At 47.9% G+C, this 17,985-nt stretch overlaps 1 protein-coding gene across 5 annotated transcripts in view; it reads left to right on the top strand.

The window, feature by feature from the left end:
• The window catches only part of LOC142559752 (snRNA-activating protein complex subunit 4-like), a 213,149-nt gene that overhangs the window by 107,997 nt on the left and 87,167 nt on the right, over window positions 1–17,985 (top strand). For all 5 annotated transcript variants that reach the window (XM_075671366.1, XM_075671365.1, XM_075671363.1 and 2 more), the window contains one exon: window positions 10,046–10,201. In XM_075671366.1, the coding sequence (XP_075527481.1) occupies window positions 10,046–10,201 (156 nt within the window). The remainder of the gene's footprint in view (window positions 1–10,045; window positions 10,202–17,985) is intronic.

Genomic DNA, 17,985 nt, shown 5'->3' with positions numbered 1-17,985 from the left:
AGGGCTGTCCATTGTCGCCCCTGCTTTTTATGATATACATGAGCCAAATGGAAAAAAGGCTAGAACAGAGCACAATAGGAACCGACATAAGCTATATGTCGGAAGGGCAGAAGGTAGCTCAAGTACTAGCCAGACTGATATACGCAGATGATATTGTACTGCTTGCTGACACCCGAGTAGGGCTACAGGAACTAATGAGGATATGTAGAGAGGAGGGAGAAAAATTGGGACTGCAATTCAGTAAAGAGAAGTCTGGGATAATAATATACAATGAAGAAAAGGGGGAACCATTGGAAATACAAGGCACTAAGATTGTTCATGTTGAAAAATACATTTGGGCATATGGCTAAATGAGGGCAAAAAGTACTTGGAAGATCATGAAAAACAGCACGGACAACCTGTCCAATGGAGGAGGAACCTGGATTGGAGGAGCTCGGTACCTGGCCTCACATTCGGAAGTTCAGTACTGTGCATGAAATCGGAAGTTCAGGCATACATGGAAACAAGACAAAAAAGTTTAGGCAGGTTGCCCTTAGGAGCGCACGGGAACACCCCTAATGAGGGAGTGCAGGGGGACATGGGATGGACGTCATTCGAAGGTAGAGAGGCAATGAGTAAGCTAAAATATAAACAGAGACTCGCAGCACTGGGGGAAGAAAGGTGGGCGGGAAAAGTGTACAAATACCTATACATGAAAATTTTGAACACAAAGTGGACACTCGGAACTAGGAAGCTGAGGATTAGATACCTACAGCCGAGGGAGGGAGTCCAACGTGGTTCTAGTGTGGGAAAGGAGGTGAAGGAGACGGAAAGAAAAAGGTGGGAAGAAGGAATGCTCAGAAAGCCAGCGCTAGCTATGTATAGGACACAAAAACAGGAGATAAAGAGAGAACTCTTATTTGATAACTCGCGGGGCAGCTCACTATGATTCGAACCTAGGACGGGGGTTTTGAGAACGAAAACGTACAGTGCTAAATTTGAAGACGTGGACCTTTTATGCACAACTTGCAGAGCCGAAACTGAGACCACAGAGCATATAGTGCTGAGATGCACAGACCTTCGCCCGACTCTGGCTGAGGGAACAGTGATAGGTATGGAAGGGGCATTAGGTTTTCCCGGGGAACGAGGGCAAATAGACTGGAAAAGAGTGGCAGTGACGAAGGGGAGGCTAGAGGATTGGTGGAGGAAGTCAAGGGAGAGATAATAGCATAAATCGGGGAGCTCATGTTTTCTATACTACTTCAGATATTTATTTTGGGGGTAGGAGCGGAGTGAAAACTAGTTTAAGGAGAAGGGGATATAAAGAAAAAAAAATAGGGGGGGGTAGCAAAAGGCTAGGTGGCGCCAGCCGCCGCCCATTACAAAGGGTGTAGCCACCATCCATCCATCCATCCATCCATGGTAAGGCTCATCGACATTCGCATGGCCGCATGGTGGCGGCATAGGCTTCTTTGTGTGTTGCATCCATAGAGGAAGGAAAATATTTGGAGGGAGCGTCACGTGACAATTTTGAAGCCTAGTCATAAAAATTTAAAGGAAGGGGATGATGAGAAATAGGCCCTCACGTGATAGGTAAGCAGTAACTTTAGTCGGCTCACTTTGGTTGCGTCTGCTGCGGGGGCTTTGGAATACATGCACATAGTCGGTGTGGCAAACGCATGCAGAGGTTGAGTGAAGGAATTCAAGTGTGTGAAGCTGTCGTATCTCTGTTAAGAACGTACTTGACAAGGTAAAGCACCAAACCACCACGCGGGTCGCTTCTTAAGCAAGCAGCAGACAGGTGCCAATGCAGTAGCGAACAAAGGTGTCAACATTATTCCCAACAACCCGCAACGACCACCTCAAGGATGGCTGGTTACATTTTGGGGTTGTTTCAAGTAAACGAGGAAACCTTTCGCTCTGCAAACGTGTGAAGGCAACCAAGCTGCTCTTCTGACAGCGATTCGGCGCATTTGGGGGCATCTTCTGGGAAGCAATATGATAGCTTTTGCCCCTGCAAACAGATGCAGGTGCTCAAGCGAGCATCCATGGTCTGCAGCAACTGCTTTTTCGTGTGAAAAAAAATTCATCCCATCTTGTGCCCAACAATGGACTGGTGAGCCAGGGACACCGACCATATTTGAGGCCGTGTCAGCCCACTTTTGGGGTAGATGGTCCCAGTCGATGTTGTTGTTCTGCTCAATGCCTTCTGCCTCTCGACAGACTGGCGAGAACTCAATAGGCACATCTCAACAGTGTAAGGATGTTGCACCATACCATCTTACAAAATTGTGCACATAAATCTCAAGGAAAGGCGACGACTCAGTGCAGGGTAATGCCATTTATTTATTTCACAATGAAAGATGCACAGCAGAACCTTTTAATAAGCAAACACACGACAAATAACCATCCCGCAAAAGATCTTGTTTCATGCTATATATGTGCTAGACAGCAGAACAAACAATTAGCAAGAAAATACGCACTGGAGTTTCATGTACACAACAGTTGATTTGACGAAACAATAGACCATGCTCGAACATACTCTGGACGGGTTTCAAGGTGAGAGCACCGACTAACTGTGGTGGTAAGCGCAAGTGATGCTTTGAAAATTATATCGCCGTAGGTTTGGCTCCCCAGTCTTTCTCCATGTTTCAAGGCAACGCATCTGAAGCGAAGAACTGTGCTCATGGTAGCAGATACCCACTCGTTGTACTTTCTATGTGCCTCCGCGCCTTTTATGGCAGGCGCCACTAAGCCACTAATCGTTACCTTGACCAAACAAACATGAATGGTTTGGCAACAGTGTGGGCCCATTCCTAACCAAAAGGCACCATGCACAAGGCCCCGGTGTGTGGGAGGAGTGGCTTCAGAGGAGGTTGGTTTGCCGAGGCTAGCAGGATCACGTGATGCTCCCTCCCCATTTTTCCTTCCTTCATGGTTGGGCCAAATGGACGCGATCGTATGACACGCGATCGTTTGACTTTCTTTGTGACTAGCCTATGATACGAGGACCTGATTTTTTGCACTTTTGCCGACGCATGCCATTGTAGAAGAAGGGGATTATGGCATGCCATCCGCAAAACAGAGGAAGAATCTGGAGACTACGCTGAAACAAAGAGAAAAAAAGTGATAATTTGGAAATACTTCATGAAGACACCATCGACGGCACAGTGCAAGACATGCAGCACAAACCTCCAAACACCGGCAGGCACAACAACTACGCTTGCCAACCATCTGAAGCAGCATCCTGCCACTGTTAAAGAGTACCGGAAGATTGCTGTAGGTGCGCCTGGGAAACATCCATCAGTGATAAATGACTGTGTGCCGCACTGAGCCAGTGTCAGAAAAGAAGACTCAAGCTCTACATAATAAGGTGGCTGCCATGGTAGCGCTTGATTTACAGCCTTACAGTGTTGTTGAAGACTGCAGGTTCAAAGAACTTACGGCTGAGGTTGTTTCGAACTATTGCTTACCATCGTGCACTGCACTTTCACGCACGCTTGTTCCGTGCTGGTATGACGACATACGGAAAAAGGTGAAGGCCGAGCTCAGCAGTGCTTTTGGAGGGAGAGCAACAGCTGTTGCCTTTGCCAGTGACATGTGGACATCAAACGCCAACGAAAGCTATGGGAGCTTCACTTGCCACCTTTTGACACCAATTTTTCAAATGAAACGATTAACACTCAACGCTTGTCACATGGCTGCCAGTCACAGTACTGGGAACATAGCAGAATTTCTTGATGAGATGTGCACTGAATGGGAGATAACCAATGACTGCCAAAAGTACATCGTGACAGATAATGGACGTAACATCCATGCCGCAGTCGGGAAGCTTTGAGCGTTTGTGCCTCGCTCACGCCCTGCAGCTTGCTATCAATGACGCTATATCCCGTATTCCATCTATTGATCATTTGTGCAAGAAGGCTAGGCACATTGTTGGTCATAATAAGCGGAGTTCATTGGCACAAAGGTGGTTAGAGGAATACCAAAAAAGAATAGGAAAAGATCTGCTTTGTCTGGTGCAAGATGTGGAAACCAGATAGAACAGCCAATACTTGATGCTGTCCTGCCTCTTAGACTTGAAGGAAGCAGTCACTGTTGAGCTAGCCATATCGAACAACAACATTGAGCCACATCGAACAACAGCATTAAGCCACACCAAACAACAGCATTGGGGGCCTAAGCTCACTAGAATGGAAGGAGGCTTCTGAATACATCAAAGTACTGAAGCCATTCTATGATACTACTGTGATTGCTAGTGCAGATACATGTGCGTCTCTTTCGGCTCAACTTCAGTGGCATAACTGAATTCCCTAGAGAACTAGCTAGTTCCATCAAAGCAAGCAGAAGACAAGCAAGCATGCTTCGCCATGTTTTTGGACCCATGTTTCATGTCCACGATATTCAAAACCAACAAACAGAAGATGATGTGTGTGGTGTGTTAAAAGATCTGGTGCTTCAACATCTGGCTTTATGTCCTACTGGGGATACGACTAACCCAGAAGCTATAGAGCAAGAACCAAAACAGTCTGCGCAGCCCTCCTGTGATGTTTAAAAGGCTTTTGATGATCTTGCAAGTAGCCAAGCTGGAAATAGAAAACTTTCTGTGTTAGAATAGGAAATTGCTGCTTATTGCGAGAAGGCATTACTAAGAAAAGACAGTGGCAGACTGGACTTCTTCAGGTACCCGAGTATAGCCAAGCTTTGCCTTAAATACCTGGCAATACCAGCCACTTTGGTCATAAGTGAAAGAGCGTTTTCTGTGGCAGGGGATGTTGTGTCTGCTGAAAGGGAGCACCTGCTTCCTAACCACATAGGACAACTCATCTTTCTACATGACAACTTTTAATGTTTGTTGCCACTTGTACTAAACTGCAAATTTTTGTGTGCAATACCTTTGTGATTTGAAAAGCTAGTCTCACTAGTCTGTCATAACAGTAACTGTTTTGCAGATATTGATATATTTGTGCAATCACACATTTTGTTCTAATAATACATTGTTTTCAACATAAATACAGTCAAACCCACTTATAACAATACCGCTTTTAACAATATATCGGATATAGCAATAGACAGCCGCGGCACCGTCACTTTTGCAATGTGTTCTATGGTAAAATAAACCGGTTATAACAATTAAATGTAGTCATTTGGAGCCAACCCTCACAGAAGAAAAATTGGAGGACGCTTAAGCTTCGCCTTCAAGAGTGGAACGCGATAGCGTTCCCGTCGACCCGCCAAGGGGTGTAAGACAATGGGCTACAGGGCAGCCATCACTTACGAGGCGCCCCGCATCGGACGCGGTGAGCGTCGAGCCATATGGTCGAGCAACGCAGCGTTCGGCGCAGCAACAAAACGTGCGCCTGAGCAAGCGGAACGAACCAAAGAACTCGGTATCTCGCAGAGGGAAATGATGCACGCCAGCCAAACGTCGTGATCGGCACGGGCAGAGAGATAGACAGATAGTGATCTAAAGAAAGGAAGGACGCTTGATTCTGCAGAGGGAGCAAGGCGAAGCGTTGTCAGGGGAGAGAGAGTCCGGGCCGCAACCCGCCTCGCACCGGTCCTCGTACAGCTCCAATGCGCGCGTGGCGCGCCATCTGTCGGGGCAGCGCCGTACATAGAGAGGAGGGGGGGTCTTCTGTGTTTGCCGCAAGATGGCCCTGCGTGTGCGGAAAGCGCAGAAGAAATGCAGCGGAAACGCACTTCGCTACTCGTGTAAATGCGACTTCTGTAAGTTACATGTTCATAATTACCGATATACACCGCAGTATAACTTTCCACGGCTCGTTTCGAAGGCAACACCGCATTCACTAGAGGCGCGTTTGTACCGCTTGGAAGCATCGAACTCGTGGCTGTGTGGTAGCGTCTCCGTCTCACACTCTGGAGACCCTGGTTCAATTCTCACCCAGCCCATCTTGGAAGTTGCTTTTTATTTATGAAGTGCCTGCCGTGATTTATCGCTCACGGCCAACGCCGCGGACACCTACGACACCGGCTTTTCTGCGACACGAGCTCCTTAACGCTATCGCGTTAAAACGAGCAAACGCAGCGACCACGCCGGCCAAACTACTCCGCCAAAAGCGCGCGCGTGTATGCGGAGCCGCCCGCACAGGGGCGGCGAAAAGCTCACGTGATGACGCATGCGAGGAGAATGGGGTGAGCAGGAGAAGCAGGAGAAAAGATGGACGCTTTCCTCTGGGCAGAGTAGGAGAGGGAAGGAAGGCATTTCTTTTGTTGCTTTTGTATCGGCGCGCGGGGAGCAGTCCATTCTGAGGGTGTGCCGCTCGTTGAAAACACGTCACGGCAGTTGAGTGTGGGCTGCCCCATCGTTCCCATTCTCCTTGGTTCCTGCTTCACCAGTTGCACGTGTTCCGAAGGCAGCGTACAGTGTCAAAGCACGTGCGTTGCCAGCGAGGTTTTCGTCATCTGCCATCACCGGCCTTGGTCCTACTGGTTCTGCAAGCCCATCGAATCCCCCCCAGAGTTCAATGATGGAGGATTCTCCTTCAGGAAGCGCGGCCAGCGTGGCTCAACTGGATCAACTGCCGCAGAAGAGAAAGCGAGCGGCAATATCTTTGGAAACGAAGCGAAACATTTTGAGAGAGCACAGAGGTGGTGAAAAAGTGTGCAGCTTAGTACGCAAGTACGGCCTGTCACAGCCGACAATTTCAACCATTATCCGTAATGCGCTCAAGATGACTGAAAACGAATGCCGTGCTAGCGCTGGCCATGCTATAGAGGACGGCCGGAAAAGGATTCGGCATGGTGCCTACAAAGACGTGGAGGAGGCACTGTATCAGTGGTTCCTTAGCGCACGTGCTATGAACTTGCCAATTAGTGGCCCGATTTTGGCAGAGAAGGCGAAGCACTTTGCGTATCTCCTTCAAAATACCGATTTCCAGCCTGGTGGTGGCTGGATTCAGCGGTTCAAGGAGAGGCACGGAATCGTCTACAAAGCAGTCATGGGCGAGGCAGGGTCGCTCGATGTCGACGCTAGACTGAAGTGGTTAGATGAAACACTGCCGTACATCCGCGAAGCATATGCGGACCGGGACTTGTACAGGTGACGAGACCGGGCTATTCTTCCGAATGCTTCCATGGAAGACACATGCACTCAAAGGCGATCCCTGTAAGGGCGGCAAGCAGAGCAAATTACGGGTGACCGTTTTCCTTTGCGCGAATATGGACGGCAGCGACAAGTGTCCCGCCTTCGTAATTGGAAAATCTATGAATCCCCGCTGTTTCCGTGGTGCTGCGAGGATTCCAGTTCGTTACCGTCATAATAAGAATGCGTGGATGACGCGTGAACTTTTCCGCGAGTGGCCGAGCGAGTTCGATCAGCGGATGCAGCACGAAGGTGGCGTTGGTCCTTGATAACTGTACTTCACACCAGACTGCCGAGAAGCTGTCGCATGTGAAAATTTTTTTCCTGCCGCAGAACACGACTGCAGGCTTGCAGCCCATGGACGCAGGCGTGATTGCATGCTTCAAGGCATTATATCGCCGACGTGTTTTGAGCAGGCTTGCTCTTAACCTGGACATTGCTGTGCGTGAATGCCGACCCGCTCCAGACTTTAAGATTTCGCTTCTGATGGCTGTCCAATTCATTTTTGGGGCATGGGCAGAAGTCAGCTCCTCCACCGTCATGAATTGCTTCCGAAAAGCGGACTTTGCCGGGGATATCAGTGATGCGGAGTATCGCGAAGCTACTGCTGATGGAGCCATTACAGAACTTTGGTCTACGGTGCGTGGTGATGACGGCGACGCGGAGGGGCTTCAAGAATTCTTGCACGCCGACGATGCAGTCGCGACAAACGAAGAATTGACTGACGAGGCGATCGTTGCAGCAGTCACCGGCGCGGAAGACGACGACAGCAGCGACGACGAAGATGAACCGGAACCTGTACAAGTTGTGTCTCAACAGGAGGCCTCAAGAATGATAGATTCCCTGCGGGACTTCATTTTTGCAAAAAACCTTTCGCTCGGACATGTTCAACATTTGGATGCCCTCCAGAAAGACATCGGCAAGATTGCCGCGAAGCAGTCGAAACTCGCCGATTACGGGTTTGTTTCAGCAAAGAAGTGAGAAGTGCAAGCTATTTTGCCCTCATTAAATGCTCTTAGGTATTCATGTTTTCTTTGTTTTTCTTGGGGGGGGGGGGCGCTAAGGGATTTTCAAGCTGAGAGGCAGCCGCGGCAACCTTCTCGTATTTTTTACACGGCCCCTTTCGGGACCACCAAAACGATGCCTCGGCGGAGCTGGCATGTCACTTGGCGTCTGTGACCCCTCTTTGCAGTTGTTATGCTTTTTTTCATGCAACCCGTTTATAACAATTATAAGTTATAACAATGAAATTTTCATGGCACTTGAACATTGTTATAAGTGGACTCGACTGTATATGGTGAAATAAAAGTTTATTAGTGAAAAAAGCTTCAGTCTTTGATTATTTGATATTCAATTCGATATTCGAAGTTTGATATTCGTATTTGATTCGTATTTTCAAAATTTGATATTCGCACGCCTCTAATAAGAATTTACGAAAGCTGTCTGAGAAATTATTGCTGCTCGACATCCATTTAAAACAGCACTGATCAGGCTATAATTTTATGTATCATGGTACCTGCTTCGACTATTACATTGTGAGATAGAACAGAACATGAAATCACCGAAAATGGGCATTTTGCTAACAGTTAGGCAAGAGTTAACTGCCACGACAAATTTCTAAAAAAAATTGTAAAGTGCAGAATCGCTTTTTGGACCTGCAAATATTGCGCATGTCTTTTCTAAAATATATGATACCTGGAATGCCTATTGCATTTTAACTAGTTGTTATGAATGATGACAGGCCGACACGTTCATAGGAAACATTCCCATTATTACTGTGCTCTGCGACTTTTCTTCATGCTGTCCGTGTGTTGTTCCACCACATGCACCGCACACAACAGACGCTGTGCGCCACCTGGTTCTTCCCCTGGTAGCTACAGTCAAACGCGTGCGCGGCCTCCGAGCAACGCACCTGGCCTCACCTCACCTGGAGCTCTTGATCTGCTTTCGCCACCACTTTCTCCTCACATGGTGTTGTTGAAAAAAATAGCAAAGTCATTGTGTATTATTTATTCATCAAAATTATAAGAAACTGCACATGGTCACATGTTCAAAAATTTCAGAAAGTTCACGACAAGGTAACTCGTTATTCGCACCAAAAAACGCTCATTGTGATGACGAGTTACCTTCTTATTGGCAGATAAGGGGTTAAGAAAATACACATGGCATTTGCACATGTCCTTTTAGTAACCACTGTTTATATTCAAGACACAAATGGTATTTTGCATTTGCATGTAGCACACTACTTTTCAGATATAGTGTGACCACTTACTTTATTGTCAGCAATCATGGCAGTGCCCATCGAAGGGGTTGCTCTCACAGTGAACCACACGCAGTGAGATTCCTAAGGAACTTGTAACGCTTGTAAATCTTGAATGTGGATTTAGGCTACTGCTTTCTGTTATCCTGCATAAAGCACTAAAACTAAATGATAAATCTTGCTTTTGATTGTACATCAATTTTGAAAGCTGATAAGCCTGAAATTACAGTTTGCTTTGGAGTGAGCGTAATTAGCTGTTCCTGCTTTGAAAGTACAGTAGGAGAGACGTGCATTAGAACAAGTGGTAATGTTGTTGCTCTGTGTGTTTTTGTAGCTTTGGCTTTTAGTTGCAGTAGCACTATAAGCACCAGCACAACTCTCTGTTCTAAAAGTATTGCTTCCCTGTTCTGGCATGCAGAAAGGTCACTGAGATCCCAAACTTTCTGTTGTATGCCCACAAAGCCAAGTGCATGTCAGCAAACCTGCTTTGGGCAACGGACATGAAAACTTGTGTTCTTTCCATTGTTACTATGTGTATTAGTGATGCTTGCTTATTTTCGTGTATTGCATTACTCGCCATCTGCCACGTTTGATTATGTTCGACTGCTCTTGGGTCCAGCTTTGTCAGTGGCATCTTTTCTCTCTTGGGCAAACCTTCATCGTGGATATTTCCCCACACATTCTTTTTTTTCTTTTTGCAGGTGTCGCACTTTATGGGCAGCCGGTCCAAGAAACAGGTGATGAACCGCTACAACCGGTCCCTGCACCCTAGCATGCAACATGGGCGCTGGACAGCACAGGAAGATGTCATGCTGCTCATTGCTGTGAAACTCTATGGAGATTGCAGCTGGACAAAGGCAAGTTACACTGGAAGGGTAATGCTACATCCTTTGCTGTGTGTCACTAGGGGTTTGCTGCAGCTTGGTATGCACTGTCTCCCAGTCGCACAGCAATGCTGTGCTCAATAACTTCTTCCAGGTGGCTCCATGTGAAATTACCATTGCTCGGTGTTTGTCCTGCCAGAGATGCTATTTTACAGGTAAAGGTACAGAAGCAGAAAACGCGTTTCCTGCAGTAGCCAACAAATTTTTTGGGCTTCAATTTTTCGGATTCAGTTGTTAGAACATTCATGCATACACTGCAGGCCCAGTGTGTTTTGAACAAGGTCTACATGTCTCGTTCTGCAAATATAGCTGTTTTAATGCAATAGCGTTCAAGGGCCCCTCACCAGGCCTGGCCATTTTGAGCTGACAAACGCAGAGCACACAGTGCGCGATGACGATCGTGTTTGCAAAGTATTACATCGCTGCGCACCGCAGAAAGATCTGAAATTTCAAACCGAACGCCATTTTTCCTTCTCCTCGCGACAGCGCGCTCCAAGCCGGATGGTGACGTAGTTGTGCCCCTGCGCCTACGTAGGCATGTCCGCAGTGTGACGTCGCTCGTGGTGACACGTGACTTCAAGAATTATTCAAAACAACATCTGTTATCTGTGCGATCTGTTGCTTGAATTGACAAATTGAAGTTTAGAGAAATAATAAAACACACAAATGGAATGTCTGCATGTTTTTTGTTTTACTTTGCACCGAAGCAAGAGAGATGTACTTCCGCTTCGTCTGCTTGTTCCCATGGTTGTGCGGTCACGTGCGCAGGTACCGAAACTATGCCTGTTTCTACCGTGCTCTAGCACCTGATCATGTTCTGCAATCTGCTTGTTCTGCCTCAGTATTCGCGTATCACTAAATTATACCGCTAGTCATGTTTCCTTGTCCACAGCACGCAAAATCGTTCGCTGCACGAACGGGACACCAGCTCGCGCGCAACGCCGTTGGCGAGGAGGAAAAAGAAAAAGCGAGGAGAAAAGAAAATGAAGGCGGGGCCTGTGACGTATGAGCCATGCGGTCCTCGAGGTCCGGTATGGGAGAATGCAGGAAAGGAATTTTGCTTGCATAGGCTAGACGGGATGAGTGGAGAGAGAGTCTTGCTTGGCAGTGGAACCCGCCTGCTGAAATCATAGGTTTGCTGCACTGAAATATTTCTATCTCGGCTATTAACCCTTTGAAGGTTTTTGCCGTATATGCACAGCAGCAGTTTTCTGTCCTGCAAGGTCTTTGCTGTACGGGTATGGTTTCGACCCTCCGTTTGAAATTTCACACCATAATGACAATGCGTGCTCACTGGGAGGTCCTGCCATCTCTTAGGACTTACAACAAGCGTTTGAAATCTGCGCTACCTACTTGCGGAGATAAACAGAACTGATTTCTAGCTTCAGTGCGTCGCGCAGACCCCTTTTGCGATTTCGATTTCGCTGCATGATCGCAATGGAGGCCCGTGAAATGCGATCTTTCTCTTTGTCGGCACTCTCTTGCAGGAGTTGCGGAAGTTGATTTCTATCTTGATTGGCGCTGCTCTTAGCTTGTTTATCATCGCTGCACACGAGGTATTCTCGCTCTGAGCGGCAACGCAGTTTCGGTTCCGCCGCGTGATCGCAACGGAGGCACGCGAAACGTGATTCTTCTCTTTGTCGGCACTCTCTTGCAGGGGCGGCAGAAGTTGATTTCTATCTTGATTAGTGCTGCTCTTAGCTTGTGTATCACTGCCGCTCATGAGGTATTCTCGCTCTCTGTGGCAACGCGCTTATGTGAGAGGGTGCCTCAGACCTCTGCCCAAGGCAGCCGCACGCAGAGAAGATGTCATGTGCGTGCTAACACAACTCGTCGCTCCAAGAGGAGAACAGACACGCGTTTTAGGTGTGCAGACTGCGATAAGACGCTGTGCGTAGACCCGTGTTTGAAGGAGTACCACACTCTGAAATACCATTGAACATTTTGCTGATCTGAGTGATGCCGACACCAAAATACTGTTCCTAATTTTTTTTACTATTTATTCCCGACTTTATACATTTCATACATTCAAGATCCGCAATAAAGTAATTTGACCGCCTAGGAAAGTTTTTTTCGAAATAATTCGACCCTCAAAGGCTTAATGAGCCGTTTTGAAAATGTTTTGTGGCAGAAAGCTCCCTAAAGGACAAGTAACAACTTCCAGCGTATAACCAAAATATTATGGGGTACAAGGGCCCCGTGTCACCGAAAATCTGGTGTCTGTGTCCAGCATCAACCGTCTTTTCACTAAAAGTCATTCCGAACCACGCATACCCAACCACTATTCTATCACCAAAGTTGCTCATACGTTGTCTTTTATTCTTTACAAAGTTTATTCCTCGGAATTTTGAGAATGACAGCCCAGAAACAAATGTTATGAAAGAAAATATCACTGATTGCAGATACCTTTAACGTTAGGTCTTCTCAGACTGAAACATAAAAGTGCGAAAGAATAACAGAAGATTGGCCTGCGAGAGAGGCCGCATTTCTACCAGAAAGCTTCCCTTTGTACATAGCGTTTGCCGCCAGCGCTTTCCGGTAAACATTATGGTTACATAAGCTGTATTTGCCAAGAAGCATGAAAAGCAGTCAAGGATCTTTGAACATTATCATGTTCCACTCTTAAAGGCGAAGTTAAGCGTCCTCCAAATTTTTACTCCGTGAGGGCAGCCACGTTTCTAAAGGTTGAGTGATTGCTTAGCTTTCAAAGGGCTGTAACTTTTAAAGGGCCTTCTTGGGCCAAAGGGCCCAAGAAGAGCTTCCTGGACGTCACTGTATCTAATCGAGTCAAGAAAAAAGTTGAATATCAAATCAAAAGTCAGAAAGGTAAATACAAAGCTTTATGTTTCATTTTGAGCAAAAAAGATACATAGGCCTGCTCATGCTCAGGGGCCTACTTATATTTTCACGCATGCAGCAGCGTACATAAACATGACACAATGAAGCAGAATAAATAGATAGGACAACAGCTGCGATGCAAATTGACAGGGGCTCACAAGAAAAAAGGAGGAAAAAAGAAAGCAGCTGTTGTTTTTGTGCACTGCTTCATATGTCACAGTGATTGGTCACCAACTTGCCCTATTCTCAATGTTGCTGAACTTCATTTCTACTTACATTATGTAACAAGAATGTTGCTAGCTATGAGTAACTTAGGTGCCTAGGATTCGAGATGTATAGCATGGTTTACTCCTCTAGCCTTTTAATGATGGCACATGTAAATACCCGGATTTTTTTTTTATTTTCTTTCTAAATGTGCGAAACACATCAAGAATATTATATTAGGTCCGCGTTGGAATATGCATGTACTGTATGGGACCCGCCGACAAAGACCGACAGACAAAAATGAGAAAGAATCCAGAACTTAGCGGGCTGCTATGTTTCTGGGAATTATAGTAGATAGATTAGTGTGTCTGGCATAAAAGAGGAATTAGAATGGGAACCCCTTGAAGTAAGAAAAAGAAAGCTAAGGCTTAAATTTTTTCATAACATATATTACAATAAGATTGCTATTCCTAGGAAGAAGTACATTTTTCATCCACACCACAGATCTGAGCGGGTTGTTCATAACCATAAAGTGCGTGAATTCAGGTCAAGAACCGATATGTTCAAGATGTCATTTTTTCTTCACACTGTTCGAGAATGGAATGCTTTATCTTAAAACTTATTGTGCGTAAACAAACAGGGACGAAGAATAGAAGAAACACAAGGGCGTCCGCTTTCTAACAACTGGTTTTATTTTTGAAGAACCACCTGCTTAAATACCGACAGATCTGCGCGATCTAGTCAACAGAGCACGCCTATAGCGCATATAATACACACAGATCTGCGCGATCAAGTCAAGAGAGCACGTCTACAGTACATATACCACTTGTGATAAAAAACAAAGACGTGGACCAAAGCCACCTGGTCAACATAAAAAACAGCAAGGTGCATGAAACAACCACTTACGATAAAACGCGTTAAAGATGTGATGATAGAAGTGAATTTTCTTTATCCAGCAATGAAACCGATGGATGGTTGATTCATTTTTCTTTTTGTTTTTCAATCCAGTGTGCTTCCACAATTTCCCTCGTGGTTTGATACAAAATACAAAAATACAAAATGTTGATGTATACAAAATGTTGATGCTGCTAAGACAGGGGGAGCAGTCATGTTCTTGGCAATGCATTGCCAAATGCGTGCTAGGGCGACCTTTCAGACTGGACAAGTGTTCCCTTAACCTCGGGTTAATGCATCTCGCAGTCTGCCCTACGTACACATGACCACACGTCATAGGGATCTGATAAACAATGTTCATCGCGCAATCAACAAATTGGTTCTTGCGCGGTTGTTTAACACTACTGCAACGGGGGGTGTTCGCCTAGCAGCACTAGCTCTAGGTTGCAGCGGTAGGCTTAAAACAGGTCGGTGCTATCTCGAAACGGGGAAGCAAGCACACCTTGTCGTCTTCTTCTCATCCACTAGCACCATGCCCGCTGCCCAGTGCCTTCAGTACAATCACTCCGCACCGAAAGAGTAGCCAACCTGGCGACCTAAGGGCACGAAAACACAGAAGGGTCATGGCACTGCTTGAGCCGGGAGACGTGCACAATTTCCTGGCCGCGACGACGCTGGTCGGAAGGCGCTTCCGTTGGCTCGATGAGGTAGTTGACCGCGGATGTTTTCTTCAGTACCCGATAAGGACCGTGGTACTTGGAGAGGAGCTTAGAGGAAAGGCCTGGAGGAGTAGAGGGCACCCACAACCATACCAGCGAGCCAGGAGCAAAGCAAGTAGCCGCAGTAGATGAATCATGGCGATGCTTTTGGCGCCACTGGTCCTGGGATGTCAACGAACGAGCGAGCTGGCGACATTCTTCGGCGTAAGCAGCCGCTCTAGAAACAGGCGTGCACTCCGAAGCATCTGGTCGGTAAGGCAGAATCGTGTCCATAGTGCATGAAGGTTCGTGTCCGTAAAGGAGAAAGAAAGGGGAGAACCCAGTGGTGCTTTGCGTGGCGGTATTGTAAGCGTAGGTGACGAAAGGCAGAATGCGATCCCAATTCGAGTGGTCAGATGAAGCATACATGGCCAACATGTCACCAAGGGTGCGGTTGAAACGCTCTGTCATCCCATTAGTTTGAGGATGATATGCCGTGGTGGTACGGTGAATGATGCGACACTCCTTTAGCAATGCTGCAATGACGTCGGAGAGAAAAACGGGACCGCGGTCGCTCAGTAATTCTCTAGGTGCTCCATGGCGTAAAATCAGGTTTCGAAGGATAAAACTGGCGACGTCTTTTGCTGTGGTAGATGCTAGGGCTGAAGTTTCGGCGTACCGCGTGAGGTGGTCGATAGCGACAATAACCCAGCGGTTGCCACTTGGAGTGTTGGGAAGCGGACCGTATAGGTCAATGCCGACGCGGTCGAACGCGCGCGCGGGGCATGGTAAAGGTTGCAAGGGACCGGTGGCATGTTGAGGTGGCGTCTTGCGTCGTTGGCATATGAGGCAGGACCGGACGTACTGGCGAACGAAGCGGTACATACCGCGCCAGTAGTACCGAAGCTGGATGCGAGAGTATGTCTTTAAGACACCAGCGTGGCCGCATTGGGGATCGTCGTGGAACGTGGCGCAGATGTCAGGGCGCAGGTGTCGGGGTATAACAAGCAACCACTTGCGACCGCTCGAATTGTAGTTGCGGCGGTACAGCAGGTTATCCCGAATGATGAAGTGCGCGGCTTGACGACGGAGCGTCCGAGGAATTGGCGCTGGCGACTGGCTAGACAGGAAGTCAATAAGCGAAGAGATCCATGGGTCCTTGCGCTGCTCTGATGGCATGTCGGTAATGTTGAGGGCGAAGGCTCCATGTGTGGAAATAGACGAGTGGACAGGACCGGAGGGCAGGGGTGACCGGGATAGAGCGTCTGCGTCTGAATGTTTTCGGCCGGAGCGATAAACAACGCGGATGTCGTACTCTTGCAGGCGCAATGCCCAACGGGCGAGCCGACCAGTTGGATCTTTTAATGAAGATAACCAGCATAGGGCATGATGGTCGGTCACGATGTCAAATGGACGCCCGTACACATAAGGACGAAATTTTCCGATTGCCCAAATGATGGCCAGACATTCCTTTTCAGGAACCGAGTAGTTCGCCTCGGCTTTGGTAAGGGTGCGGCTGGCATACGCGACGACGTACTCTTCGAAGCCATCCTTGCGTTGTGCAAGAACAGCGCCGAGCCCGACACCGCTAGCGTCCGTATGGATCTCAGTTGGTGCAGATGGATCGAAGTGTCGCAGTACTGGAGGAGAGGTGAGAACGCGTCGCAGTTCTTGGAATGCGTCGTCGCATGCCGGGGACCAGGCTGATAGGTCAGAACTGCCGGTGAGAAGCTGCGTCAAGGGGGCGATGATAGAGGCGAAGTTACGGATGAAGCGCCGGAAATATGAGCACAAGCCGATGAAACTGCGAAGCTCTTTCATGGTGGTTGGTTTGGGGAACTCGGTTACGGCGCTAAGTTTCGTGGGGTCCGGGAGGATACCGTCTTTGGAAACTACATGACCGAGAATAGTAAGTGTGCGAGCGCCGAAGTGGCATTTCTTCAGATTGAGTTGCAGTCCTGCAGTGGAGAGGCACGCAAGGACTTGCTCGAGGCGGCTGAGGTGCGTCGCAAAGTCGGTGGAAAAAACCACAATGTCATCCAAATAACAGAGGCACGTTTTCCACTTCAGCCCTCGAAGAATGCTATCCATCATTCGCTCGAAAGTGGCAGGCGCGTTGCAGAGGCCGAACGGCATGACGGTGAATTCATATAGCCCATCAGGAGTTACAAAGGCTGTCTTTTGGCGATCGGCCTCTGCCATTGGCACTTGCCAATACCCGGAGCGTAGATCCAGCGAGGAAAAGAATTCTGCTCCCTGCAGACTGTCCAAGGCATCGTCGATGCGTGGCAGAGGATAGACATCTTTGCGCGTTATTCGATTAAGGCGGCGATAGTCGACGCAGAACCGAATGGAGCCGTCTTTTTTTTTAACAAGGACAACCGGAGATGCCCAGGGACTGTTAGAGGGCTGGATGATGCCACGCTCCAGCATGTCGTCAACGTGCTGGTCGATGACACGGCGTTCAGCGGCCGACACACGATACGGACGCTGGCGCAATGGTGTTTGTTGGCCGGTGTCGATACGGTGAACGACTGCGGACGCCCGGCCCAAGGATGGTTGGCCAATGTCAAATGAGGCATGAAAACGCTGGAGGAGGTTGATGATTTCGGTGTGCTGCGCAGGTGTGAGTTCTGCGTCGACGGCACGAGCGAAGACGTCTACAGGGGCATCGGTCGCGGCGGGAGGAGTTACGGCACAAATCGGAAGTGATGCCGTATCACCAAACATGGTGGCCGGAAGAATGCTATCGAAAGCTTCAGCGGTACCCAGGCACTCGTCACGGAGTAGGGATGATGGGCAGGCGGACGGATTGCACACGTAAAGGGCAGCAGAACCTTCGCAAAAAGTGACGACAGCAAACGGAAGAAGAAAGTTCCGGCGGCGCGCACAAGTGGTCGACGGCGTAAAAAGGACAGATGAGTTCGCAGCAGAGCTACATAACACAGGAACCAGAGCGGCGGAGAAAGGTGCAATATCGATGTCAGAGGCGGCAACAACTTTAGGAGAATAATGGTCGTCAGGGTCAAAACACGGCACTGATAACGTAAGTTCGCAACGAGCGCAGTCGATAAGAGCTTGATTTACAGATAGGAAATTCCAACCAAGAATAACGTCGTGCGA

The sequence above is a fragment of the Dermacentor variabilis genome, chromosome 10 (genome assembly GCF_050947875.1).
Source record: "Dermacentor variabilis isolate Ectoservices chromosome 10, ASM5094787v1, whole genome shotgun sequence".
NCBI classification, from domain to species: Eukaryota; Metazoa; Arthropoda; class Arachnida; order Ixodida; family Ixodidae; genus Dermacentor; species Dermacentor variabilis.
Note: the sequence above shows the minus strand (reverse complement) of the source record. Positions and strands in the feature narration are given on the sequence as shown.